This window comes from Bufo gargarizans, chromosome 2 (genome assembly GCF_014858855.1).
Source record: "Bufo gargarizans isolate SCDJY-AF-19 chromosome 2, ASM1485885v1, whole genome shotgun sequence".
NCBI classification, from domain to species: Eukaryota; Metazoa; Chordata; class Amphibia; order Anura; family Bufonidae; genus Bufo; species Bufo gargarizans.
In genome coordinates, this window is record NC_058081.1 from 68634192 (window position 1) to 68655964 (window position 21773).

The 21773-nt window shown below is 46.0% G+C and overlaps 1 protein-coding gene and 1 non-coding gene across 3 annotated transcripts in view; one reads left to right on the forward strand and one right to left on the reverse strand.

Annotated features, from left to right (window-relative positions):
* LOC122929446 (CD209 antigen-like protein C) overlaps positions 1 to 15484 on the reverse strand; it is a 65787-nt gene extending 50303 nt beyond the window's left edge. The window contains exon 1 of one of the 2 annotated variants that reach the window (XM_044283018.1): positions 15290 to 15484. In XM_044283018.1, the coding sequence (XP_044138953.1) occupies positions 15290 to 15383 (94 nt within the window). In that variant the 5' untranslated portion in view covers positions 15384 to 15484. The remainder of the gene's footprint in view (positions 1 to 15289) is intronic. The other variant, XM_044283017.1, reaches the window with a different exon arrangement.
* LOC122929808 lies at positions 13822 to 13929 on the forward strand. The gene has a single exon (XR_006388027.1). It is a non-coding gene; the product is annotated as a U6 spliceosomal RNA (small nuclear RNA).
* Positions 15485 to 21773: the final 6289 nt, after the last annotated feature.

Sequence of the window (21773 nt, forward strand, 5' to 3'; positions counted from 1 at the left end):
ACCTGAACCAACAGGTTGTGGCATACTTGGAGTGCAGCCTGTCACCCCACATCGAAGATCCCCTGGACTACTGGGCAGCCAAACTCGATTTGTGGCCACAACTGACCGAGTTTGCTCTGGACAAGCTTTCCTGCCCGGCCAGCAGTGTGCCATCAGAGTGGGTGTTTAGTGCGGCGGGGGCCATAATTACCCCAAGGAGAACTTGCCTGTCCACCCAAAATGTGGAGAAACTGACCTTTGTGAAGATGAATCAGGCATGGATCAGCCAGGATTTTCAAACACCAATTCCTGATGCATCAGACCAGATCATCCATGGTGCCACACCTACACTTTGACAAAAGAGACCTGTTTCTTCTGGCTACCTGCTTCAACTACTATTCTGATGCCGCCACCGCCTGATACCACACCTAGTTCCAGGTGTTCCTACTGCCACCCACCATATTCAGCTGGTGCTGGTATTGCCCCCCACCTCTCCACTATGTATGTGGTCTCATGCTGCTGCCACCTCAACACTATGTCACTGGGTCACTCTGTGGTCTTCTCATGCTGTTCCCACCCTCCCCACTCCATGACTGGGCCACTATTTTACCTTTTTGGCCTGGTTGACATCTTCATTTATTTGAGCCTTCTTCTGATCTGTCAGAAGGAAGGAAAAATGAGACGCACAACGGATCCTATGTAGCAGTTGTAAGGCCTGTATGACATGGTCCCTATTTTGCATCAGAATTGTCTTATGATTTTATAGCCAAAAGCAGGAGTAGGTACAAAACACAGAAGACATGCAAATATTCCATTCACGTGTAATCTCTGTTTTGGATCCACTCCTGTTTTTTGGGGGGGCTATAGCAATACTGATGGATTACTGACCAAATGCTGACCAAGTGAAGGCGGATGCTCAACAGACAGGATCTGTTTTTTGGGGGTTATTGTTCTGAGGGATCAGAGGAAGGGAAAAATAATCAGTGATGTCAACTAGTGATGAGTGCCAGGGGCAGTATTCAAATTCGCGATATTTTGCGAATATTTTTCAGAATATTCGTCATATATTCGCAAATTCGAGATTATATTCTTGATTGCGAAATCGGCAATGTAATATTTGCGTAATGCGTGTGAAATACAGAAGTGGGTCACATATGCTACATTTTTCAAGCTGGTATAAGTTTCCTGAGACTGGAGAAAATGGTTGGCACGGCAGAACATTAGAATAGCTTTATATGCAGTTACAAGTGCTCCAATATATCTGTGCTTGCGAATTTTTGGCAATTAATCATGCGAAGATTTTTTCACTATACGTGCAACTTGTGACATCACAGCACTATGTCTGTAGCATGTATGTATGGAAAGCAGAACCTACCACACTGCCTAACACCCTGCACTGGAACCTATCAGCTACACTATAGATCAATCTAACCTTTACTGACCATCTCCCCCTAATTATCTGAATTATATATATAAGTTAACTGTCTAATGTAATAACACAAAGCACAGAGCACAGCAATGACACTGCTGTCTCTTTCATAACTGCAATAAACTTTTAAAAAAGTAGCTTCTGGGGAGGTTCTTATATACTAAGGGGTAGGCAACTTTTCTATTGATTGCTAGGGATGTTGTAAGCTGTGACAAAGCCTTCTCATTGGCCACAAGCTAAAAGACGGGAGGGATGATCACCTAATGCGTACTGTGTTAAAAAAAAACTTACTGCAGACTCCCTCTCCACTTTGTCGGGGGGCTCTACTTGTATAAGCGTTTATTAGAACAGGTTCTATAGACATCTATGTGGAATCAGCTGACGACGGAATGCGCTCTTTCACGCTATAGTAGAATCTTGGGCCACTGCATGGTTCTCCACGGCGCTAACATTGACCTGTAATGCTGAGTTCACCCTTGAGTTATTTGGTCAGTTTTGGCCCCGTAACTGACCAAATGAGTGAAGTGATTCTAAGGCCAAATGCACACGGACGTGAGCAGTCCGTGGTATCCCGGCCTGGCATCGCGCTGACAGCAGGAGCGCACGGCATGATTGGATGCTATGACGCCGTGCGCTTCATGCCGTCGCTGCACTACAGTAATACACTCGTATAGATCATACTGGTGTATTACTGTACAGTACAGCAGCGAAATTAAGCGCACGTCATCATAGCAACCAATGGCGCCGTGCGCTCCTGCTGTCAGCAGGAATCCAGGCCGGGATACCACGGACCTCTCACGGCCGTGTGCATTCGGCCTAAGAGTGACGCCTGTCATCTACATGTCATACTGACTCACAGTATTATTTCACTACCACAGCAGACTCCCTACGCGTGTTATTGAGAAATTCGCTCATTTCTAGTTATAATATGTCTGTGTGCATGAGCCCTTACCCATTTGATGTCATCTATACAGGGTAAGATTTTGGGTGGAGATTATTTAAGACATCAGCTTAATTCCTCTTTTTCTGTTAAAGAAACGTTAAAAATTGCAACTCTAGCAATTTGTTACGTCGTAGACAGTTTCATTTCCTTTCCCATACAATTTCCTATAACCAGAAATAGTGCAAAAATGCATTTCCACCTAAATTCCAAAAATATCACCTACAAGTAAATGTTTTCAAGTTCTTTGAAGTTGATAATAATGAATGAGGGTACTGCCATACTGCTGCAAAAAATATATAAAAAATAAACTGCAGTGGCATCCAAAGAGCAGCACCTCGGCAATGTGTGGCAACACCCTGACCTTTATTTGTATAGCGCCAACACCTGATTCCAGCCCATCCAATAAAAGGCTCTACCTAACAATAACCCCAAACATTGCATGCTTAGCAGTAAAAAGGCTGCTCCTGATCAGTCCCGTATTAAAATGCCTAAAACAGACAATGTCCACACGTTATACACACCAAGGTCCAAATACCTTTAGTATTAACATTTATAAGGGTTGTTTCACAAAAAAATATTCTACATTTTTCAAACCTGGATCTGAATACTTTTGTAATTGGATGTAATAATAATATTGCATAAAATGTATCTGTATTGCACCACCTGTTGTTTGTACTATTCCTGAGGTGGTCACACATGCTCAATGCCATCCTTCAACGTCAACACCTGTGAGTACCTGATCTCATGCCATAGATATCGCTGTCTCCAACATTGGTGGTTCAGTGGTGGCCAGGTGATGGAAAGTTTGGTGCCTATCGAATTGATAGACACCAAACTTTCCATCACCTGGCCACCACTGAACCACCAATGTTGGGGACAGCGATATTGATGGCATGAGATTGGGCACACAGCCCCGTCTGGCATACATATTTGTGTGGGAAAGTCAACACCCATAACAGCAAGGCCTCATGCACACGACCATATGTATTTTAAGGTCTACAAACTGCAGATCCACAAAATATGGATGCGCCGCATTTTTCGTGGACCCAGTAGTAAAAATGCCACAAAGTGGACAAGAATAGGCCATGTTCTATGATCTTCGGGACAGCCATTTAATTATTCCATTAATTGGGAAGCTGGGAAAAATGTGGTGGAATTGGGAAAATATGAAATTGTTTTATGGGCTTCATTGTTACTTTTTGTTATGTGTTCATTGACAATAAAAAAAAAAAAAAAAACGCACCAAGGAGTTGTTGGAATGACACTTTTTATAATATATGTGAGTGATTACAAAATTAGAGCGAAAGGAGATGTTTGTGGGGGAAACTGTACAATAAAAGGAGACTCTTGGACCCTGTTGTGCTACCTCTAGCCTGGATACAAGGTGAGATATGGCCTCAAGCCCAGATACAAGATGGGACATGGCCTCTAGCCCAGATACAAGATGGGACACGGCCTCTAGCCCAGATACAAGATGGGACACGGCCTCTAGCCCAGATACAAGATGGGACACGGCCTCTAGCCCAGATACAAGATGGGACACGGCCTCTAGCCCAGATACAAGATGGGACACGGCCTCTAGCCCAGATACAAGATGGGACACGGCCTCTAGCCCAGATACAAGATGGGACACGGTCTCTAGCCTGGATACAAGATGAGATACGGTCTCTAGCCTGGATACAAGATGAGAAATGGCCTCTAGCCTGGATACAAGATGGAGATACGGTTAGACACTGAGGTATATGTAATGCCCCCATGGGCGTAGGAAGCAGGGGGGGCAGGAGGGACAGATCCCCCCCAGGAAAAAATGCGGGGGGACAGGTTTGGTCAAATCCCCCCCAGCGGCACTGTGTGCGGCGGCGGGGCAGGCACTGAGATGAGCGCTTCCATTGTGGAAACGAAGCGCTCATCTCCATAGTGATCTGTTTGTATCGCTGTCCTCAGGACAGCGATACAAACAGAAGGCTGTGCGGAGGAGCAGGACAGGGAGGTGTGTCCCTTTCCTGTTCCTCTGATAGGCTGCCGGCACTACTAGGCCGGCAGCCTATCAGAGGCCGGCGTAGGCGGCGAGATGACGTCATCGCGCCGCCTGAGCCGTACAGCGCTGGAGTCGGGACACAGGCCGGAAGAGGCCTGCATCGCATCGCTCCAAAGAGGTAAGTATAAGTGTTAAATTATTTTTTTAACTATATACAATCAGGGCTTTTTTTCTGGCGGAATGCCCCGGAACGGCGTTCCGCCAACCAATTTTCTCTGACTCGCCCCGGCCACCTTTAGTTACTGGGCCCAGCCGTCCTGCTGCTTAGGCTGTGCAGCTGCTTACTTAGTTAGACAGTTTATCATGATTGCTCGCCTCTCAGTCCCTGGCCCTGCAGCCTCCGGCACCTCTGGCTCTCCAGCTCCCGCCCAGCTCCCGCCCACCACTGACAGCGGCGGAGAGAGTGAGAGAGCCGAGGAGACACCGATTCTACGGTGGCCCCAAACCCCGCCCCCAGGCCGACTCCATTGCAGCCTGACAGGCCCGCCTCCGGCTCTACTGACAGGCCCGCCCAGCAGGCAGGGCGGCTGCTGGAGGCGCGGGCGGCAGTTTAGTGTCGTGGGGTGTCTGCACGAGCAGGAGGCAGAGCGGCACCACCAGGCAGGAAAAGGAAAAAGGTAATTTTTCATTTATTTCATTTTTAAATTAAAAAAAGATTGAATTGGCCAATTAGGGGAACAGGGAAGGAAGGGGCCAGGCCAGGCCCATGTGTGGACTATGGCGGCGGCGGCCGCAGGCACTGGCAGCCCGGCTGTCACAACTGCCACTGGCAATGGCATGTTGGCACTAGGCAAGGCAGGCACACTACTTGGGGCGGCGGGCCCCCCTTGTGCCACTGCCTGCCTTGCCTGCCAGTGCCCTAGTCCACACATGGCCGGCGCAGCCGGGCCCTATCCTTCCCCCAAGTAGTGTGCCACTGCCTGCCAGTGCCCTAGTCCACACATGGCCGGCGCTGCCGGGCCCCATCCTAAGTTCCCCCAAGTTGGGGGAACTTAGGATGGGGCCCGGCTGTGCCGGTCATGTGTGGCAACTGGCAACTAGTGTCACTGGCAGGCAAGGCAGGCACACTACTTGAGGGAAGGATGGGGCCAGGCTGTGCCGGTGTTATAAAATTTGAACTGAACTATAAAATTTTCCTACCCCGCCACGTGACTTCCAGTTCGCTTGCCCCTACGCGCAGGGACACAGCGCGTTCACCCAACCGCGCATGCGCCCTCAGGGGTATGGAGATTTCATGGTTTTTCTACTTGTGAAATCTCCATCCTGCCCTGTGCAGGGAGGATAAAAGATTTTAAGTTATCCTCCCTGCACATGGCGAGATGGAGATTTCACAAGTACAAAGACCGTGAAATCTCCATACCCCTGAGGAGTGGGGTTTACACAAGAGGAGGGGGGTTCTCTAAAGGGGCGGTTTTAGGGGGAGGTCCTAGGGGTGGGTAGGGGCATGGCCAAAAAAGCCCTGTATACAATACTTAGTTTTTTTTACTGGCACATAATGGGGGGGGGCCCTGGTATTACTGGCACATAATGGGGGGGCCTGGTATTACTGGCAAATGATTGGGGGGCCCTGGTATTACTGGCACATGATGGGGGGCCCTGTTATTACTGGCACATGATTGGGGGGGCCCTGGTATTACTGGCACATGATTGGGGGGGCCCTGGTATTACTGGCACATGATTGGGGGGGCCCTGGTATTACTGGCACATGATTGGGGGCCCTGGTATTACTGGCACATGATTGGGGGGGTCTGTTATTACTGGCACATGATTGGGGGGGCCCTGGTATTACTGGCACATGATTGGAAGGGGGGGCTGTTATTACTGGCACATGATTGGGGGGGCCCTGTTATTACTGGCACATGATTGGGGGGGCCCTGTTATTACTGGCACATTATTGGGGGGCCCTGTTATTACTGGCACATTATTGGGGGGGCCCTGTTATTACTGGCACATGAATGGGGGGGCCCTGTTATTACTGGCACATGATTGGGGGGGCTGTTATAACTGGCACATGATTGGGGGGCCCTGGTATTACTGGCACATGATTGGGGGGGGGACACAGGCTGGAAGAGGCCTCCATCGCATCACTCCAAAGAGGTAAGTATAAGTGTTAATTTCTTTTTTACTATATACAATACTTAGGTTTTTTACTGGCACATAATGGGGGGGGCCCTGTTATTACTGGCACATAATGGGGGGGCCCTGTTATTACTGGCACTTAATGGGGGGCCTGTTATTACTGGCACATGATTGGGGGGCCCTGGTATTACTGGCACATGATTGAGGGGCTCTGGTGTTACTGGCACATGATTGGGGGGGTCTGGCATTACTGGCACATGATTGGGGGGTCTGTTATCACTGGCACATGATTGGGGGGGCCCTGGTATTACTGGCACATGATTGGGGGGTCTGTTATTACAGGCACATGATTGGGGGGGGGGGCTGGTACTACTGGCACATGATTGGGGGGGCTGTTATTACTGGCACATGATTGGGGGGCCCTGTTATTACTGGCACATGATTGGGGGTGCCCTGTTATTACTGGCACATGATTGGGGGGGGGGCTGTTATTACTGGCACATGATTGGGGGGGCTGTTATTACTGACACATGATTGGGGGGCTGTTATTACTGGCACATGATTGGGGGGGCCCTGGTATTACTGGCACATGATTGGGGGGGTCTGGTATTACTGGCACATGATTGGGGGAGGGCCCTGTTATTACTAGCACATGATTGGGGGGGCTGTTATTACTGGCACATGATTGGGGGGGCTGTTATTACTGGCTGATGAGAGGCGCTGGGGGGGCTGATGAGAGGCACTGGGGGGGCTGATGAGAGGCACTGGGGGGATGATGAGAGGCACTGGGGGAGCTGATGAGAGGCACTGGGGGGCTGATGAGAGGCCCTGGGGGGCTGATGAGAGGTACTGGGGGGCTGATGAGAGGCACTGGGGGCTGCTGGAAAGGCACTGGGGGCTGCTATGAGGCATGGGGCTCTTATCTGAGGTCTGATTGGGGGTCATTTATATTGGGGTCTGAGCTGAGGTGTGATCTGAGGTCTTATTAACATTGGGGATCTTATTGGGGCTGTTAGCTGAGGTCTGATTAACATTGGGGGTCTGATTGGTGGTCTGACCTGAGGTGTAATGAAAAATATTTTTTTCTTATTGTGCCCACTTCCAGCCCGGAGCCCAGCTGCCCAGAGCACTGATCCGGTGCAGCTTGGAGAAAAAGGCCTCACAGTCTCCCACACTCCTTCTGCCCGGCCAAGCCAGCCAGCACCCCTGAGGCCAAGCAAGCCAGCACCCCCGAGGCCAAGCCAGCCAGCACCCCTGAGGCCAAGCCAGCCAGCACCCCTGAGTCTTCAGAACTGTAAGTAAATTATACATAAGGGGAGATTATTGTTTCGGTGGAGGGGGTGCCAGAGAAAGTACCCGGAATAACTGAAATATATGCCAAACGTTTGGTTAATTTCTGTGACCTGATAAGCAAAGAACTGTTCCTTTTGCATATTTTTTTTGTGAGATTTTTCACACACACACACACACACACTTAAAATTGAACGATATAAACAACTCGCAGTTTACTGAATAAGAATATACCCGGCGAGCAAAAATGCTGTCCCCCCCCCCCAGATTTTTGGGGGTTCCTACACCCATGAATGCCCCAGAAGTGCATTGCCACCTTTTAGACCCCACCCCCCACTATCTTCTACGGTTGTGTATTTGTATTTCTGAATTTGTGACTGTTAAATGTAATGTGCCTGGTTCACCAGCAGGTGGCAGCAAGCTTGGCAGAACTATGTTACACAGAATGGAACCTTTCTTTCCATTATAGCCCTCTCTAGGAAAGGGAGTGACTAGATAGTGAAGGTCAGTCTAGCCTACCCCTTCTAGGGGAGAGGTCGAGTCTATCTTACCCCCTGCTTGGGGAAGGTAGCAGACCCTCGTCCCTGCTGGACGAGCCCTGCAGGAGAGAGTTTAGAGTACCCCTCCTAAGGGAAGGCTGTGTGACAGTCAGCAGAGCCATATCTGCTCTGCTGGAACAAGAGAGAAAAGCAAAGAGCCTCAGAAGACAGGATGATAAGTTCCCTGGATAAAGATAGAGATAAGGATAAAGATACAGATAAAGATAAAGACAGAGTAAGACTACCAAGCTAAGTCCAGCCTACAGAAAGGAAAAGTTTCTATTTGATCCTGTTAGCACAGCAGAGCTAGTGAGCAACAGACGTTACAGAGCCGAGTGTGTTTGCCTGCCAGAATTAATGCCAAACCTTACTGGTAACCAAGATAAAGTTGGAAGATTGCTTTCCTGATGAAAGTTTACTCAAGTAAAGCTGTTATCAACTATATACAAGGCATGGACTCCGTTTATTCTACAAATCCCTCAACTATTTACCTTATTTGCACTGCTGCGGACGACTACGCCTAGGGTTCCAGGATATCCAGGTAGGAGCACCGTGACACATGCACAGCCACATCCAAAGGGACATTATAGGCTACCCTTACACCACTCTGGAATTCCTACACCTGGGTACCACCAACATCATCTACTTAAGGGGACTCTGTCCCTTGTTGCTTCAATGCAACTGGCATCACGAGAAAAGCTTTCATTGAAAGGGACGTCTATGTTCGCCGCACATACAGGTTCTGTATGGTATCCTGCAGCACATTTACAGCTGGGCCTGTAGATCCTGCTTACTCCTAGGTTGCTGAAGTTGGCATCTCAGCTGGTCCCATAAATGCCCGATCGATGATAAATCTGAAGACCGGGCAGCCAAAGAAACATTATAATTTAGTGGAGACATTTCTAGAAACCCTTGCTGTGTGTGGGCCAGCATTATCCTGCTGAATAATACCAGTTGGAACATGCAATCATTAGATAACTTCTACCTTAAACTGTAAAGGCTTACCATTGCAGTCTATGAAAAAATTGCTGTGTTTCTACTGAGCCGTACCTGAGGGAGGGCTCAATAGGAACTTTACTATGACAGGCCTCGGAGCTGTTACAAGGCTTATGGCTGCCCTAGCAACTGATTAGCTCCCGTATTCTTGCTGCGGTGTTCGGTCATCTCATGATCACAACTGATCATGAGCCGTGGGGTTAAATGCCCGTCATCGGAGTTGCCTTTGATCACAGACACTGTAGGCAGGTGTTTGCTATATACAGTCGTGGCCAAAAGTTTTGAGAATGACACACATATTAGTTTTCACAAAGTTTGCTGCTAAACTGCTTTTAGATGTTTGTTTCAGTTGTTTCTGTGATGTAGTGAAATATAATTACACGCACTTCATACGTTTCAAAGGCTTTTATCGACAATGACATGACATTTATGCAAAGAGTCAGTTTTTGCAGTGTTGGCCCTTCTTTTTCAGGACCTCTGCAATTCGACTGGGCATGCTCCCAATCAACTTCTGGGCCAATTCCTGACTGATAGCAACCCATTCTTTCATAATCACTTCTTGGAGTTTGTCAGAATTAGTGGGTTTTTGTTTGTCCACCCGCCTCTTGAGGATTGACCACAAGTTCTCAATGTGATTAAGATCTGGGGAGTTTCCAGGCCATGGACCCAAAATGTCAACGTTTTGGTCCCCGAGCCACTTAGTTATCACTTTTGCCTTATGCCACGGTGCTCCATCGTGCTGGAAAATGCATTGTTCTTCACCAAACTGTTGTTGGATTGTTGGAAGAAGTTGCTGTTGGAGGGTGTTTTGGTACCATTCTTTATTCATGGCTGTGTTTTTGGGCAAAATTGTGAGTGAGCCCACTCCCTTGTATGAGAAGCAACCCCACACATGAATGGTCTCAGGATGCTTTACTGTTGGCATGACACAGGACTGATGGTAGCGCTCACCTTTTCTTCTCTGGACAAGCCTTTTCCAGATGCCCCAAACAATCGGAGAGAGGCTTCATCGGAGAATATGACTTTGCCCCAGTCCTTAGCAGTCCATTCACCAAACTTTCTGCAGAAGATCAATCTGTCCCTGATGGGTTTTTTTTGGAGAGAAGTGGCTGCTGACATTCCTGAGCAAGCTCTGCACTGGTGGCACTCCGATCCTGCAGCTGAATCCTCTTTAGGAGATGATCCTGGCGCTTGCTGGACTTTCTTGGACACCCTGAATCCTTCTTAACAAGAATTGAACCTCATTCCTTGAAGTTCTTGATGATCCTATAAATTGTTGATTGAGGTGCAATCTTAGTAGCCACAATATCCTTGCCTGTGAAGCCATTTTTATGCAACGCAATGATGGCTGCACGCGTTTCTTTGCAGGTCACCATGGTTAACAATGGAAGAACAATGATTTCAAGCATCACCCTCCTTTTAACATGTCAAGTCTGCCATTTTAACCCAATCAGCCTGACATAATGATCTCCAGCCTTGTGCTTGTCAACATTCTCACCTGAATTAACAAGACGATTACTGAAATGATCTCAGCAGGTCCTTTAATGACAGCAATGAAATGCAGTGGAAAGGTTTTTTGGGGATTAAGTTAATTTTCATGGCAAAGAAGGACTATGCAATTCATCTGATCACTCGTCATAACATTCTGGAGTATATGCAAATTGCTATTATAAAAACTTAAGCAGAAACTTTTCCAATATCCAATATTTATGTAATTCTCAAAACTTTTGGCCACGACTGTACAGTAAGTCACCTTCTGGCCATGGCACTTGCTCAGCATCAGTGGGTGCCATATTAAAAAAAAATCCAGAAGATTTTTTAAAAGGGGTTCAATAAATGTGTGTTTTTAAGTATCATAATTGAAATAAAGTTTATATATTTTTGGATTTCTAGGATTAGCATGTATTCAGGAGATATCAGCAGCTAAAGCAGCCCTCCCCCTCTTACAAAGAAAAACATCCAAGCCAGGCTACATTTTGCAGAAACACATCTGAAGTCTCCCAAAAGCATGTGGGAAAAGGTGTTATGGTCTGATGAAACCAAGGTTGAACTTTTTGGCCATAATTCCAAAAGATATGTTTGGCGCAAAAACAACACTGCACATCACCAAAAGAACACCATACCCACAGTGAAGCATGGTGGTGGCAGCATCATGCCAAGGGGCTGTTTTTCTTCAGCTGGAACTGGCCTTAGTTAAGCTAGAGGGAATTATGAACCGTTCCAAATACCAGTCAATATTGGCACAAAACCTTCAGGCTTCTGCTAGAAAGCTGAACATGAAGAGAAACTTCTTCTTTCAGCATGACAATGACCCAAAGTATACAGTACAGACCAAAAGTTTGGACACACCTTCTCATTCAAAGAGTTTTCTTTATTTTCATGACTATGAAGGCATCAAAACTATGAATTAACACATGTGGAATTATATACATAACAAATAAGTGTGAAACAACAGAAAATATGTCATATTGTAGGTTCTTCAAAGTAGCCACCTTTTGCTTTGATTACTGCTTTGCACATTCTTGGCATTCTCTTGATGAGCTTCAAGAGGTAGTCACCTGAAATGGTCTTCCAACAGTCTTGAAGGAGTTCCCAGAGATGCTTAGCACTTGTTGGCCCTTTTGCCTTCACTCTGCGGTCCAGCTCACCCCAAACCATCTTGATTGGGTTCAGGTCCGGTGACTGTGGAGGCCAGGTCATCTGGCGCAGCACCCCATCACTCTTCTTCATGGTCAAATAGCCCTTACTTTCAAAGTTTTCCCAATTTTTCGGCTGACTGACTGACCTTCATTTCTTAAAGTAATGATGGCCACTCGTTTTTCTTTACTTAGCTGCTTTTTTCTTGCCATAATACATATTCTAACAGTCTATTCAGTAGGACTATCAGCTGTATATCCACCTGACTTCTCCTCAACGCAACTGATGGTCCCAACCCCATTTATAAGGCAAGAAATCCCACTTATTAAACCTGACAGGGCACACCTGTGAAGTGAAAACCATTTCAGGGGACTACCTCTTGAAGCTCATCAAGAGAATGCCAAGAGTGTGCAAAGCAGTAATCAAAGCAAAAGGTGGCTACTTTGAAGAACCTAGAATATGACATAATTTCAGTTGTTTCACACTTGTTTGTTAGGTATATAATTCCACATGTGCTAATTCATAGTTTTGATGCCTTCAGTGTGAATCTACAATTTTCATAGTCATGAAAATAAAGAGAACTCTTTGAATGAGAAGGTGTGTCCAAACTTTTGGTCTGTACTGTACATCCAAATCAACAAAGGAATGGCTTCACCAGAAGAAGACTAAAGTTTTGGAATGGCCCAGCCAGAGCCCAGACCTGAATCCGATTGAAAATATGTGGGGTGATCTGAAGAGGGCTGTGCACAGGAGATGCCCCCGCAATCTGACAGATTTCAAAATGTGCCATGCTGATAGACTCATACCCAAAAAGACTGAGTGATGTAATCAAATCAAAAGGTGCTTCAACAAAGTATTAGTTTAAGGGTGTGCACACTTATGCAACCATATTATTATTATTTTTTTTTGTTTTCTTCCCTCTACCTAAAATATTTCAGTTTGTTTTTCAATTGAGTTGTACAGTTTATAGGTCACATTAAAGGTGGAAAAAGTTCTGAAATAATTTATCTTTGTCTAATTTTTTTACAGCACAAAAACCTGACATTCTAACAGGGGTGTGTAGACTTTTTCTATCCACTGTATAAACAAATTGCCCAAAGGGCAAAAAATCCCATTTGTTTATCACTGATTTCCAATATTTTTTTTTATATAGAACTACATTCTTTATGTAATTAATCAAAATAAGAGGTTTATTCTGTGAGATAAATGATTGAAGAATGTCGTTTTATATAGAAAAGAATGTAAAATCTGTGGAAAACGTATGGGATTTTTTGCCCTTTAGGCGGTTTGTATGTAGTGACTAGTGATATTTACATCAAACTAGAAAATGCCACTTGTAAAACAGCGCCGTCTGCACAGGGAGCTCCACTATCCCCCCGCAAATCTCAGTTAAATGAAACTAGCAGACGTCAGATAGGGGTAGCCTCTCAGTGCTGCATGTGTTAGGGTAAATGCACACGTTCAGGATTTATGTGTGGAGAATGCGCATTGAAATCCGCAGGTGTTCGCAGGGAAATCCGTGCGGATTTGCATGTGGATTTGATGCAGATTTGGTGCAGATATTACGCATGCAGATTTTATTCTCCCAATTGAAGTGAATGGAGAAAATCCGGTCAGGAAAAATAATATAAATTGACATGCTGTGGATTTTGAAATCCGCACAGAAAAAAATCTGCACCGTGTACATGAGAATTTCAAATTCTCCTAGAATACAATCGATCTACAAATCTTATAGTGAGCTTTTTCAATCCATAATTGCGGATATCCGGTATTTCACCTTCATCTTTCCTATATTCAGCATATCCAAAAGCAGTACACCACGAGGGATGCTGAGATGCACATCACTCCACCCCCCCTCCGCGCAAAAATACGTAACGCTTCACGAATTTGCGTGTCATCCTTCGACAGCTCATATACTAAAACTGGAACGATACAGAGAAGATTAGCAAGGCCCCTGCGCAAGGATGACACGCAAGTTCCTGAAGCATTCCATATTTTTGCGCAGAGGGGAGGAGGATGAAGCGAGTCCTTCATGGTGTATACGGTTATCGACTGTGCGTTTGGATATACTGAATGAAGAAAAGATAAAGGTGAAATACCAGATGTCCATGAGTATGGATTGAAAAAGCTTACTATAACCGGTCACACATCTGCAAAATGGGTCCATATCTGTTCTGCAGAATTTTGCGGAACGAGTGCAGACCCATTCATAAAAAAAAAAATAGAACATGCCTTATTCTTTTTCGCAGCCACGGACAAGAATAGGCATTTCTATCACAGGGCCGGACATATGCGGTCTGCAAAACAGTTGCGGACGTGTGAATGGACCCTAAGGGCTCATGCACAGTATTTTGCAGTCCGCAAAAAAATGGATCGGCAAAAAATACAGATAACGTCCATGTGCATTCCGTATTTTGCGGAACAGAACAGCTGGCCCCTAATAGAACAGTCCTATCCTTGTCCGTAATGCGGACAATAATAGTACATGCTCTTTTTTTTGGCGGAACATACGGAAACGGAATGCACGCGGAGTAACTTTCGTTTTTTTTGAGGGCCCATTGAAATGAACGGTTCGCATATAGTCTGCCAAAAAAACTTAATGGACACAGAAAGAAAATACGTTCGTGTGCATGTAGCCTTAGGGCTCATGCACACGAACGTATTTTGTTTCCGTATCCATTCTGGTTTTTTTGCGGATTAGATGAGGACCCATTTAATGTGTGCTGTCCGCATCCGGATGTCTGTTCCGTAGCCCCGCAAAAAATATAGAGCATGTCTTAGGCTCCATTCACACGTCCGCAATTTTGTTCCGCATTCTGCGGAACGGAATTGCAGACCCATTCGTTTCTATGGGGCAGCACAATGTGCTGCCCGGACACGGAATTCCGGGTCCGCACTTCCGTTCCGCAAAAAATTAGAGCATGTCCTATTCTTGTCCGCAATTGCTGACAAGAACAGGCATATTCTAATAGTGCCGGCAATGTGCGGTCCGCAAAATGCGTAACGCACATTGCCGCTGTCCGTGTTTTGCGGATCCGAAAAAAACACGTTGCGGACGTGTGAATGAAGCCTAATTCTTGTCCGTTTCGTGGACAAGGATAGGCATTACAATGGATCCGCAAAAAAAAAACTGATGCAATACGGATGCCAAAAGGACGTCATCAGTATTTTTTGCGGATCAGTGTTTTGCGGACCACTAAACACATACAGTCGTGTGAATGTAGCCCGACACATCCAACACTGAGAGGCTAATAATGTCAGAAATCTGCTAGTTTGATTCAACTGTGATTAGGACCATGAAATGAAGAGAGAATAAAATCCTCTGAAGGAGTGTACACCATAGTGGGTATAAAACTTACCATTTCTCCTTGTACCATCTTGAATATTCTTCCTTTCTTTTCCTTTCATTCTTAAGTCCCGCGCTGCAATGTTATACTGCGTCCCGGTCAGCATCAAGTGTCACTACGAAACTCTTATTTTCTCTTTACATGGTGAACATCTAGAAAAGAGAAGTGAGTGCCCATGAGAGGGCAGCTGAAACTGTAAAATGTACAAAACTTCCTAAAAATCTCTATATATATAAAAAAAAGGACGTATGTGTGTATGTATGTGTCTATGTTCAGCGAAAACACAAAAACGCAACCATCCATTTCAACGAAACTTGGTATATACATCCCTTGCTACCCCTTGCCGGGGTCTCAGCTCTCTAGGAGGTACCGTTCCCGAGATATTCCCAAAATATGACCTGCATTATCCAGCCTTTCACTTAAATCCTAACTGCCATACACACAGTCACATGTCCCTTATCAGCCAATAGAAGCTCGCAGGTCCTACTCCAGGTTGCCATAACAACTGATCACATGTTTTAGCAGTTAGCAGGTCCTTAAATATTCAGTCATATGACGTATGACGGCACAACTACACTGCTACATGCATGGGGGGCAGGGGCCACTATTAAACGGACGGGCGCTATGGAGTTCACTGTTAAAGGGGCAGGCGCTGTAGGGTTCACTGTTAAAGAGGCGGGCACCGTGGAGTTCACTGTTAAAGGGGCGGGCATCGCGGAGTTCACTGTTAAAGAGGCAGGCACCGTGGAGTTCACTGTTAAATGGGCGGGCACCGTGGAGGTCACTGTTAAAGGGGCGGTCACTGTTAAAGGGGCGGTCACTGTGAATCTCACTGTTAAAGGGACGGTCACCGTTAAAGGGGCGGCCATTGTGAAAGTTACTGTTATTTAATATAAAATTGCAATAAATAAATACCCGAGCAATGCCGGGTCATCAGCTAGTGTTAAATAAAGTAATTATCAAGAGTCAAACTTGAAAATCTGAATTGGTTCAGTTTCGTTTCACCAGAACAAGAAAGGGGAGTAACAATATTTGGTATGAAAGGAGCAGAGCAATTGCACCAAAACCATGGAGTCTGTGGGGGCCCGAAGGCCCTTTCATCTTGTAGGTAGTCTCATGGTATTTAGGGTCCTTGTTAGAGATTTTGCTTTTTGCATTGGGGCTCAGGATCCTTCCGTTATATCTCTGCTGAAATCCTAGGTAAATGTTATTAAAAAAATCCTTTAGTCCAAAATCAGGTACTGATCTTAGTGATGGAGCTGGCACAGTGCACGGCATAGTTTACATCTGTCATACATCCTTTAGAAGTGGGTGATGGACGGGGCAATGAATATTCTGTCAGACTTGGGGTATAAATAATTTGGCATGATATGAGCTCCAACTGACAATATAACAAATTGATCAGGACTTGTTTAACCGCCTCAGGACACAGCCTATTTTTATTTTATTTTTTTACTGAGCGTTGCTCGGGTATTTATTTATTGCAATTTTATATTAAATAGCAGTGACTTTCACAATGGCTGTGTCACCACCAGACATCTGAGAAGCTCTGACAGACGTCCTTCAGAACCTCCTCCTTGAGGTTCCTTTTGTTTTGCTTTCGTTTTCTCATCTCTTTAGCCTCTCTCAGCTGTCATGTAGTTGCACTGATTGCATCCCTTTAAATCCGTTCCTATACTGCATCACTTTGCGGTTTATACAACTTCCTGGAGTGTATGCATGCTGGATGCTACTACTGAGTCTTCCACAGATAAGTTTTGTTCATTCATTTGTGTTTTCCTGTTTGCTGGATCCCAGGTGACCCTGACTCCCTCCGTATCTAGTGTAGGGAGCCGGTGGTCGTGTCCCCTCACTATTATAGGGTGTTCAGGTGTTATACAGTCGAGGTACGAGGATATGCGATCATCTACCATTGAGATTTTTGCATAGGCTGAGCAGTTAGGGAGAGAGCTAGGTCTGTTGCAGGGCTCTCCCTTTTGTTCCTTAGTTTTGGATCCAGTCAGTTGGATCTTCATTTTGTGTCTTCTAGTTTTCTGTACACCTTCCGTGACATTATAAACCGCCAAAACCGTCTCAAGCATGGATCCGGTTTCACTTTTGACTGAACACAGGCAGGGTCTTTCATTGGAGGTAGCAGATCTCTGTAAGACTGTTTCTCAGTTTCAGGTGACCAGTTCAGCTTGCGTTCATGGAGTTTGTTCTGAGCCTAAAATCTCGCTCCCGGATACGTTCTCCGGGGGTAGTGAGAATTTTGTCCGTTTTAGAGAGGCTTGCAAACTCCATTTTCGCATACTTCCCCATTCCTCTGGTGATGAGGAGCAGAGGGTGGGGATCATCATTCTCACTGCTCAGGGATAACGCTCAGTCCCTGGGCCTTTTCGCTGCTGGTGGGGGCACAGCCCCTCTGTTCAGTGGATACATTTTTTTTAGCCCTGGGTCAGATATATGATGATCCGGATCGTATTGCTCTGGCTGAGTCTAGACCACGTCTTTTATGCCAGGGTAAACAGTCCGCAGAGATATACTGTTCAGAATTTCAGAGATGGGCAGCTGATACTGGTTAGGAATGATGCTGCACTCCGAAGTCAAGTTTGCCATGGTCTTTCAGAGGGATTGAAAGATGCATTTGCCTTTCATGAGAGACCTACCTCCTTGGACTCTGCCATGTCTCGGGCCGTTCGTATTGACAGGCGTCTTAGAGAGAGAGGAGAGATCACTCCTTCCTGTCATACTCAGTCCAAGGACAGTGCGGCGGTCTCATTCAGTGCACAGGGGTCTCAGTCGCTCTCAATCCCTTCTGAGCAGGAGCCCATGCAGCTGGGTTTGCTTGCCTCTGACAATAGAAGATTCAGCTCTCATAGGAAGGTTTGTTTCTGTTGTGGAGGTATAAATCATTTGGCAAATGTTTGTCCCTCTAGGAGATTCAGGCAGTTTTTTTATAGCAATAAAGAAACAAAAAGAAAAAAATCCTCTAAAGACGTTCCATCTGTTACTATTGGCAAGGTTGATGCGGAAATTGAAGGTTTTCCGTTTGCTTGTAGTTCCTGTTTTGTCCTACCTGCCAGGGTGGCGCTAGAGAGCAAGAACATTTTTTGTGAGATTTTTGTAGATAGTGGAGCAGCTGTCAATCTCATTGATAGTCAATTTGCTATAACTCATGGTTTCCATGTATGCACTTTGGGAAAGGATATACCTGTTTTTGCTATTGATTCTGTTCCACTTTCTCAGAAATCGTTAAAGGGCATAGTTCACAATATCCATTTTTTGATTGTGAGTGATACTCATGTTGAGGATGTGTCATGTTTCGTCCTAAGCGGGTTGCCTACTCCTCTAGTGTTGGGGCTACCCTGGCTCACTAAACATAACCCCACAATTGATTGGCAAGCGAGGCAAATAAATGGTTGGAGTGACTTTTGCAGAGAGAATTGCCTCACGACATCTGTTTCAGAGGTTTCTACTAAGACTGTACCATCTTTTCTCTCAGAATTTTCGGATGTGTTTTCTGAGAGTGGTGTTCAGGAATTGCCCCCTCACAGGGAGTACGATTGCCCTATTAATCTCACCCCAGGCGCCAAGCTGCCTAAATCTCGTTTATACAATCTCTCCCAAACTGAAAGGGTCGCTATGCGTGCTTATATCTCTGAGAGTCTGAGAAAGGGACCCTCAAAGTCACCTGTTGCCGCTGGATTTTACTTTGTTAATAAAAAAGATGGTTCTTTAAGACCATCTCTGGATTTCAGGGAGCTGAACAGTATGACAATTCGTGACCCTTATCCGCTTCCTCTGATCCCGGACCTGTTTAACCAGATTGTTGGGGCTAAAGTTTTTTCCAAGTTGGATCTAAGAGGGGCATACAACCTGGTCAGGGTCAGAGAAGGAGACGAATGGAAGACGGCCTTCAATACCCCTGAGGGCCATTTAGAGAATTTGGTTATGCCTTTTGGTTTGATGAATGCTCCAGCCGTCTTTCAGCATTTTGTGAACAGCATTTTTTATCATTTAATGGGGAAATTTGTATTAATGTATCTAGATGACATTTAGATTTTTTCTCCTGATTTCAAAACTCATAAGGAACACTTACGTCAGGTCTTGCTCATCCTGCGGGAGAATAAATTGCACTCTAAACTGGAAAAATGTGTGTTTGCGGTTCCAGAAATTCAATTTCTGGGGTTTCTTCTCTCCGCTTCTGGTTTTCACATGGACCCCGAGAAGGTCCGCGCTGTGCTTGAGTGGGAGCTTCCTGAGAATCAGAAGGCGCTGATGCATTTTTTGGGTTTTGCCAATTATTACAGGAAGTTTATTTTGAATTATTTCTCTGTTGTTAAACCACTCACTGATATGACTAGAAAGGGGGTAGATTTTTCCTCCTGGTCGGTAGAGGCGCGTAAGGCCTTTTCTAATATCAAGGAGAGTTTTGCTTCCGCTCCCATCTTGGTACAACCTGATATTTATCTACCCTTCATAGTAGAGGTTGATGCTTCTGAGGTGGGTGTGGGTGCGGTCTTGTCTCAGGGTCCCTCTCCTGCCAATTGGCGACCGTGTGCCTTTTCCTCGAAGAAACTCTCCTCCGCAGAGAGAAATTACGATGTGGGAGATAGGGAGTTGTTGGCCATCAAGTTAGCTTTTGAGGAATGGCGCCATTGGCTAGAGGGAGCCAGACACCCTATTACCGTGTTTACTGACCATAAGAATCTGGCCTACTTGGAGTCAGCCAAGCGTCTGAACCCGAGATAGGCCAGATGGTCTTTGTTCTTTTCAAGGTTTAATTTTGTTGTCACGTTCCGCCCTGGGGTTAAGAATGTGAAGGCGGATGCCCTGTCACATTGTTTTCCGGGAGGTGGGAATTTTGAAGATCCGGGTTCCATTTTGGCTGAAGGTGTGGTGGTCTCTGCTCTTTATCCTGAATTGGAGGCAGAGGTGCAGGTAGCCCAGTCAGAGGCTCCTGATCTTTGTCCTCCTGGGAGGTTGTTTGTGCCTCTCGCTTTAAGACACAAGATTTTTAAGGAGCACCACGATACTGTCCTTGCTGGGCACCCGAGGGCAAGAGCCACAGTGGATCTCATCGCTCAGAGATTCTGGTGGCCGGCGCTTCGTAAGTCGGTTGAGGGTTTTGTGGCAGCCTGCGAGACCTGCGCTCGTGCCAAAGTCCCTCATTCACGGCCATCAGGTCCTCTCCTTCCGTTACCCATTCCTTCCCGTCCTTGGACACATCTGTCCATGGACTTCATTGCGGACCTGCCTCGTTCCTCGGGGAAGACTGTGATTCTGGTGGTGGTGGACCGTTTTAGCAAAATGGTGCATTTCATTCCTTTTCCTGGCTTGCCCAATGCTAAGACGCTGGCGCAGGCATTTATTGATCACATTGTCAAATTGCATGGTATTCCTTCAGACATAGTCTCTGATAGGGGCACACAGTTTGTTTCCAGATTCTGGAAGGCTTTCTGTTCTCGCTTGGGGGTTCGGTTGTTATTCTCTTCTGCTTTCCACCCGCAGTCGAATGGTCAGACAGAGCGCGTCAATCAGAATCTGGAGACATATCTGCGCTGTTTTGTGGCGGAGAATCAGGAGGATTGGTGTTCTTTTTTGTGCCTTGCTGAGTTTGCTTTAAATAACCGTCGTCAGGAGTCCTCTGATAAGTCACCATTTTTTGGTGCATATGGGTTTCATCCGCAGTTTGGGTCTTCTGATTTACCTGATGAGGACAGATTCTCCTCGTCTTTGTCATCTATTTGGCAGAAGATTCAGGATAATCTAAAGAGCATGAGTGAGAGATATAAGCGTGTGGCGGATAAGAGACGTGTACCTGGTCCGGACCTGAATGTTGGTGATCTGGTGTGGTTGTCTACTAAGAATATCAAATTGAAGGTTCCCTCCTGGAAGTTGGGTCCTAAGTTTATTGGGCCTTACAAAATCTTGTCCGTCATCAATCCTGTTGCCTACCGTCTTGATCTTCCTCAGACTTGGAAGATCCATAATGTTTTTCATAAGTCCTTATTAAAACCTTATGTCCAACCCATTGTACCCTCGTCTTTGCCTCCTCCTCCGATTGTGGTTGATGGTAATCTTGAATTTCAGGTCTCTAGGATTGTGGATTCTTGTGTTGTCCGTGGTTCTCTCCAGTACCTCGTTCATTGGGAGGGTTATGGTCCTGAGGAGAGGATGTGGGTCCCAGTGACGGACATTAAGGCCACTCGTCTCATCAGGGCTTTCCATAGGTCCCATCCTGAGAAGGTGGGCTCTGAGTGTCCGGAGTCCACTCGTAGAAGGAGGGGTACTGTCACCACCAGACATCTGAGAAGCTCTGACAGACGTCCTTCAGAACCTCCTCCTTGAGGTTCCTTTTGTTTTGCTTTCGTTTTCTCACTCGTTAGCCTCTCTCAGCTGTCATGTAGTTGCACTGATTGCATCCCTTTAAATCCCTTCCCATACTGCATCACTTTGCGGTTTATACAACTTCCTGGAGTGTGTGCATGCTAGATGCTACTACTGAGTCTTC